At 36.9% G+C, this 7172-nt stretch overlaps 1 protein-coding gene across 4 annotated transcripts; it reads right to left on the bottom strand.

Moving 5' to 3' along the window:
- Nucleotides 1–300: 300 nt before the first annotated feature.
- Nucleotides 301–3203, bottom strand: LOC127127629 (transcription factor AS1). Of its 4 annotated transcripts, none has more exons than XM_051056881.1 (2): nt 2877–3203; nt 301–1803 (listed from the first exon to the last, which is right to left on the bottom strand). In XM_051056881.1, the coding sequence occupies exon 2, from the start codon at nt 1721–1723 to the stop codon at nt 644–646; it is 1080 nt and encodes a 359-aa protein (XP_050912838.1). In that variant the 5' UTR covers nt 1724–1803; nt 2877–3203; the 3' UTR covers nt 301–643. The 4 variants fall into 4 exon arrangements, with proteins under 4 accessions (XP_050912838.1, XP_050912840.1, XP_050912837.1 ...); XM_051056883.1 differs by having other exon boundaries at nt 2970–3203; XM_051056880.1 differs by having other exon boundaries at nt 301–1767; nt 2877–3202.
- Nucleotides 3204–7172: the final 3969 nt, after the last annotated feature.

Raw genomic sequence — 7172 nt, 5'->3', positions numbered from 1 at the left:
ACAAAGGGGAATATACCACATTATGTGAAAATGCCTCATTCTCTTTACTAATTGAGACCGAAAAATATTATCCAATGAATGCTCCAATTATTCTCTATGCATAAATAAATGTTAAATATAGATTAAATTAATAACCAACATGTGGAACCAGCCTAACAACCAGAATAATTAACTACAACTTATCTTGAAATAAGAAGACTAATAACAAATTGGAAATAAGTATTTCATTTTATTTGAGATGAGTATTGTGTTTACTCACATATAGAGTGTTTTGTGTTACTTATTTAACAAGTGTTCATCTTCAATAATAAAATATAGTGCCTAAAAACCATATATCATATAGTAGTACACATCTTGCTCATAAAGTTGATTATTACAAAAGAAACCCCAAAATGAAAAACCATTACATAAACATACTATGGCATATGAATATAAAGATGAATGTAATAACTATAACAATGCATTGCATCAACCCCTAATGCAAATGCAAAGTTCTCAAGATTGTATGAAAAGATAGGAATATTAATAGGCATCTATAGTAACATTTTCTTCCAAATAGGGACAAGAACAAAACTAACAAGTACCATAAACAAAGACACAACCTTAACTAGATCACAATGCTGAAAATCATGTTTCTGTCTCTTCATCTTCCATTTTGTTCAGCATGCCTTGATCTACACCCTACTTGTTCTAGAAACTTCGTAAGGCGCAAATGCTTAGCAGCCCATTGTTCAGCCAGTTTCTGCTCTTTCGCCTCGGCGTCTCTTCTCAACCCTGCTAACTGTTCTCTATATTCTCCTTCAATTCTATCCAACGCAACCGCTTGTTCCTCCCTCAAAGCTTTTATCTTCGCTTCGATTTCCTCCATCTTTTCCCTCCTTCGACTTGCTTTCTCTGACTCCAACTGCAGTTCCACTCGGCTTAACCTCCATGCTGCCTCTTTCTTGTGCGCTGCCAATGCGTGATGCCCTTCTTCCAATTCCTTACAGCAATCTATTAACTCAGACATCACCATGTTTTCGCCGTAAGATAGAACAGCGCCGTGAGGAGCTACGTTCCCGAGAACAAGAGGCGCATTGTCCGGTCCTCGTACAGGCTGCATCCACGGAGGAGGTGCTGCAACAGTCGAGGGAGAGAGGCTTAATGTCACAGAAGGAGAATTCGGCCTAACAGGTGCTGTATTGTTGGAATTTGAAAGCCATGAAGGAAGCAATCCCGGTGTTGCTGCTTGTGCGTCGGTATGAAGATACGAACTGTTGGAAGCAGCCATGACAAATGAAGGTGAAGGTCTCTCTTTCACTAGCTTCTCCGCAAAACTTTCGAGTATATGTTCGTACTTGCTATCGTTGATCGGATCGACGGTTTTGTTTATCCCTTTTGTTTCTCTTTGTTGCTTCTCTTTGAAAACTTCCCACCACTTACCTAATCTCTTAGCAGTGCGACCGGGAACTTGTGCAGCGATTTTCTTCCACTTGTTCCCGTGCGTTGCTTGAAGACTAATGACAAGGTGCTGCTCTTCCTCAGTCAAAGATCCTTTCTTAATACCCGGCTTGAGGTAGTTCTTCCACCGTTCTAAACACGATTTTGCATCACGGTTAAGAGGTGTGTTCATGCGCTGAGACACAAGGTTCCATTCCCTAGGACCATACTGTTTGACATAAGCGCGTAGTAATGCATCCTCTTCCGCTCTCCACCGCTGCCTATCCTTCATTTCCAAGGACATATCCCACAGCCGGTTTCTCAAAACTTGAAATCTTCATAATGTCTCTGGAAAATTCATGACAATTTCAATGCATCAATTCACTGTGAAACAAAGTAGTATCTATCAAGCGGGAGGGATGTGAATTCATTCAGGAACAAAAGAAAATGATTAATCTAATAAGAAAAGTTGAAAAATTGCATCAATTTGTCATACAAAATTACACAAGAAACAGATACTCCATATATACTAGTTCAAGGCAGAATCTAGCAGAAACAAACAATGCATCCAAAACATGTTCTCAAGGATCAATCAATAAGGCATTGAAGTTTCTCAGCTCAAGTACAAATGATGATATCTATTCTTTGCAAAACCAAGGTGTAAAGTCAATATGTCTAATTGCAATCACATAATCTCAGAATGTTTGGTTCTAAGAATGTTTAAGTCAATATGTAAAATTGTTTCGGGTTAAAAGCGAGTTGAATGTAAAATGATTTATGTTTGGATAATTCTATGCAAAATTGAGTTGAACAGTCAATTTCAATGTAAAATTCACGTTTAGCTTAAAAGCTAAAAATTCTAACTTCTAAGTAGAATTAATTCTGGAGTCAGAATCAACTCTAAATCAGATGAACCAAACACCTCAAAATTAATCCGAAATAATTATACAGCTCTAAAATTGCTTTGGCCTCTTCCAAAAGCTAAATCAAAGATATACTAAAATATATTCTAGGAATAATTGATTACTTAGACAAGTAAAAATTTTAGTCAAAATTTGTGGCCTTAATTTGACTAGCTGATGTAACATTCTAATCAAGAACAATGAATGAAAACCCTACCAAAAGTTGAAAAAGACCAAAACAAAACTTCAGTAATCATTTCATAGAGTTAGTTACACAGAAAACATAAATTGAAATTCCAAAAACAGAACAAGAAAGGGACTCAAAAAGTCTGCATCACATCGATTAAACGCAGACACTAACACAGATATATACTAAACTTTTAGACTTGAGCTTGAAACTGAAAAAAAATTAGCTACCAAGTAAATTCAATTCACATGAACTAAATTCATAAACATGCATATATATACACATGTACAACACAAAATATGTCTTAAAAAAACGGAACAAGAAACAACCCAGTTAACAAAAACCTACAAAAGGAAGAAAAAATGAACCTTTATGCAAATCAGACGCAGCCCAGATGGATTTTTGTTGAAGAAAAAACCAGGATTGAAAAAGAAAAGGAGAAGGAGAATGCAGGAGAGTACCTCAGAGTGTTTTAACAAGAAGATAAAAAATTCTGGTCCATGAAACAGAAGAGAGGAAGTTGAAATGGGTTCTTAAAAAAAAGAGAAGTGAAAACCGAGGTGCAGTGTAATGCAGGAGGAAGCAGCACCTTATCATGGTTTACTAGAGAGAGGAGAGAGAGAGAGATGGACCAGAGAGAGAGAGAGAAAAGTGTGATAAGACAGGACATGAAGAGAGAGACCCCACAAGAGAGAGATAATACAATGGAAGGGTACGTCAGATTCAGCGGTTATTGTGCGAGAAAGAGAGAAAGAAAAGGCACGCGAGTGATAAGGGACACACATGATCAGTTCACTCAATACTACAGGTGTAGGTAAATCAATGCTGTAACCCATACATTGTGTTTCACTCTTTATTTATTTACATACATGGATCATACTAGTATATAAGTAGAGATTAATTTTTAAGAGGAAGAAATTTCGGCATGGCATTTAAAAATTATTCTGATTAGCTTAAAATGGATATGATTGCTCTTCAAGAAACTAGATGTATTCGGGGGAGTAGAGTTTTGGTTTTTGCAAGAAAGATGAGGATAGAGGTGGGTGGGTAGTGCCTTTGCATGAGGTATTTGGTTGACATAAACAAAGATGATTTAAAGATTTCTCATAGTCAAGAAAATCAACATTTTCTCCATGTTAATGTCAGTTATGGCAATGATTACAATTGAGTGTTAATGGTGATTTATGCTAGCCTGAGAGAGGTGGAGAGATGATTGGCGTGGAAAGAGATTAAGTGAATTTCTGCCCACATCTCTTCTTCTTAGTTGATGTTGGAGGAATTTTAATGAGATTAGAGGGTCGGGGGAGGGAAAAAGGGGGGTTGTGTGTTGACCTCTCTAGATGTATAGGGTTTGATAGTTGGATTAATGAATGTCGCGTGATGGATAATACCATCGTGGGTTCTAATATCACTTGGAAAATACCTAGGTGGGAGGGGAGAGAGTGTATTTTCAAAAAGCTTGATTGAGCACTCTGCAATGTCGAGTGGAGACTCAAGTTTATGGAAGGGTTTGCTAGAGTTTTGCCATGATTCCAGTCAGCCCACCATCCCATCATTGTTATGCTGAAAGGGGAACCTTTTAATCCTTATGAGCGCCCTTTTAGATTTAAGACGACTTGGCTTATGCATGAGCAATTTGGGCATTGGATGTGTGGGGAGTGGATCTATGAGGGATTTTGGTGTCTTTGTTAGAGGGTATGACTAGTCTTATTAAGGTTTGGGACGAGGACATTTTTGGGAACATCTTCAAGCGTAAGAAAGAAATCATAGATAGGCTAGATGGTATACGTAATATTGCTCATTATGGCTATAGTAGACATCTTGAGGCTTTTAAAGGGTGATCTACAAGACTAATTAGCTCAAACTCTTTACCATGAAGAGTGTTTTTTGTTTCAAACGTGAAGAGCTAAATGAATTACTGATGGTGATAGGAACACCAAGTATTACCATTTGAAGACCATTGTGCAATGAAGTAGGAATAAAATACTAAAGCTTAAGAATGAGAATATATATAGGAAATATAATACGAAGAAGATGAAAGAGATAGTGATGTGACATTTCACTTAGCTTTTTAAAGAACCCCGTTAGACCAGTGAGTCCATAGTTTCCTTTTTCTCTTATCTTACTTACTTGGAGGATCATCAGGTAAGCTTATACAATGTCTCGTTTAGTCTAGAGATCAAGAAGGCGATTTTCAATATGGATCCCCATAAAGCTCTGGATGAATATGAGTTCCCAACTCTTTTTTACCAGCATTGTTGGGGTATTGTGGCGTCATCCTTACAACATTATGTGAGCAGGATTCAGAGTGACCCCTCTTTGATTGGTTCAATAAACAATACTCTTATTATGCTTATTTCGAAGGTCGAGCAGCCCGAGTTTCTCACACAATTTATTCATATTGATCTTTGCAATGTGATATATAAGTTGGTTACTAAAATTATGCTGAATTGTGTTAAGCCCGTGTTAAATAATATCACTTAGCCAAGTTAGTCTAACTTTATCCCGGTGCGAGATATTCATCATAATATTATAATAACCCTGAAGTTGGTCCATGCGATGAAGAGAATGAAAATCCAAAAGATTTTTATGTCGATAAAGATTGATATGGAGAAAGGTTATGACAAATTAACTCGAAATTTGTTACCTAGTGTCTTCATGACTTTAAGTTTCCCAAAGAATTAATTAATTTAATTTATCATTGTATTTCCTCTTCGTCATTCAAAATTTTATGCAATGGGGACAAACTTGATAGTTTTTTATCCTTCTAGAGGTATTCATCAAGGTGATCTCATATCTCTTTATCTTTTTGTTATATGTATGGATCGTTTGTCACATATTGTTGCTGACTAAGTTGATGCAAGATGTAAGACCCCAATTTTGACCCAAAGATCCCTCATGTTGTCTCATCATTTGCATTAGCTTTGGGATCACACCTTGGTATCCTCCTCCCCCCTCATTCATAGGGTTTACATTAAGAGAGATCACCAATCACTTTTTATTGTACCATACTTTATTTTCTTTTGTTTACTAACCAAAATACCAAAAATATGTCTATGTGTGGCTTTGTAGGTGTGTGTCCATTTGTGCCCCACCTAGCTCATGTATAGGGTTTGAGACCCTAAATGCAAGAGATCAATAAAGTAAAGGTTCAAAATGGTTCTAAACATCATATATGGATCCCCATGTTCTTTATTTATCATTTTGGTCAAAAATTCATCAAGAGTTTGAAGCTTGTTTGCCTTGGAAGCCCTAATTCATATGGGTATCTTGTGTGACTTCCTCAGTAAGTTTCTTCACCAATTGGTCAAATATATCAAGGGACACTTCATTACACATCACCGTATGCATATATGATTCTCCATGAGCCCCAAAGATCAAAGTAATTTCAAGTTTGCAAGTTGGTTCAAGGAGGTTGACCAGGGGAAGTTAACTAGTCAAAACTAGGGTACCCTAGGCCCTATCTCCTACAATTTTTGTCATATGAAAATTATTACAAGAGAAAAGTTATTCTTTATGATATTACAAACAACTTTAATGTTGACATCTGTAAGACCCCAATTTTGACCCTAAGATCCCTCATGCAATTTCATCATAAGCATTATCATTGGGATCATGTCTTGGCATCCTCCTTACCCTTATTTCATTGAGTTTATTTTGGGAGAGATCACCAAGAACTTTGTCATTATATCATACTTGTATATTATCATTTTACTAACTAAAATACCAAAATATGTCTTTGCATTTGTGTAACTCTTTTGTAGGTAAGGCATGATCTCAGTGATTCATCAAGTCCACATCTAGGGTTTGAGACCCTCATGAACAAAGAGCACAACCAAAAATTAATTCAAGAGTGGTTATTGTAACATCTCAAAATTTGCCCTCCTCTTCTTTCAAAAAAAAAAAAAATTGTTGCAGGCTATGAGTCGACCATAAGGGTCAGCGCATGGACCACGGGTCAGCGCATAGCATGTTTGAGTCGACCATAAGGGTCAGCGCATGGACCACGGGTCAGCGCATAGCATGTTTGAGTCGACCTATGGTCGACCGCTCGTGCGAAAACTCAGTTTTCTGAGTATTTTCCACTGTGTGAAAAGCTGTTTTTTGGTTGGTAAGTCGGTTATTTTCCAAAATTTGCTCCCACACCTTATTTTCACTTGCAATTACTTGCATTTGCCTCTGGACCACATTTCCAAGTGAATCAAGACAGAAATTACACTGTTCCATTGGTTACTACATGTACAAGGCCATTTGCTAATGTGCACCAAAATTTCCAATTTCACTAATCATGTGCATTTTGGCTAATTATGATTAGCAACATGTTTAACAACACATATAAAAGGAAAATCACAACTGTTTTCTTGCTAATCATAACAGAATTGAAATCTAGATCTAGAAATCCAAAAACTCTTCATCTTTTTCTCTCACTTTTTCTTCAAAAATCTGCAAAAACCTTGCATTGATCTTCATCAATCCTCCATCCATGAGCATAATGGAAGCTAATTGAAGCAAGATCTCATCATTTTCGTGCCAATTCAAGGACTGTTACAAGTGTGCTCAACAATGGCAAATGGAGATTTGAGCTAGATCCTTCACAATCAACATCAAAGCCTTGCTTCATTCACTCCTACAAGCATTAAAGAGCATCTGTTTTGCATTGCCAT

The sequence above is a fragment of the Lathyrus oleraceus genome, chromosome 3 (assembly GCF_024323335.1).
Source record: "Lathyrus oleraceus cultivar Zhongwan6 chromosome 3, CAAS_Psat_ZW6_1.0, whole genome shotgun sequence".
Taxonomy (NCBI): Eukaryota; Viridiplantae; Streptophyta; class Magnoliopsida; order Fabales; family Fabaceae; genus Lathyrus; species Lathyrus oleraceus.
The sequence above is the reverse complement of the archived record's forward strand: the minus strand, read 5'-3'. Positions and strand labels throughout refer to the sequence as shown.

Bases quoted from the DNA above. Each gene is read 5' to 3' on its own strand.
- LOC127127629 (XM_051056881.1), bottom strand. From the start codon at position 1,723: ATGTCCTTGGAAATGAAGGATAGGCAGCGGTGGAGAGCGGAAGAGGAT.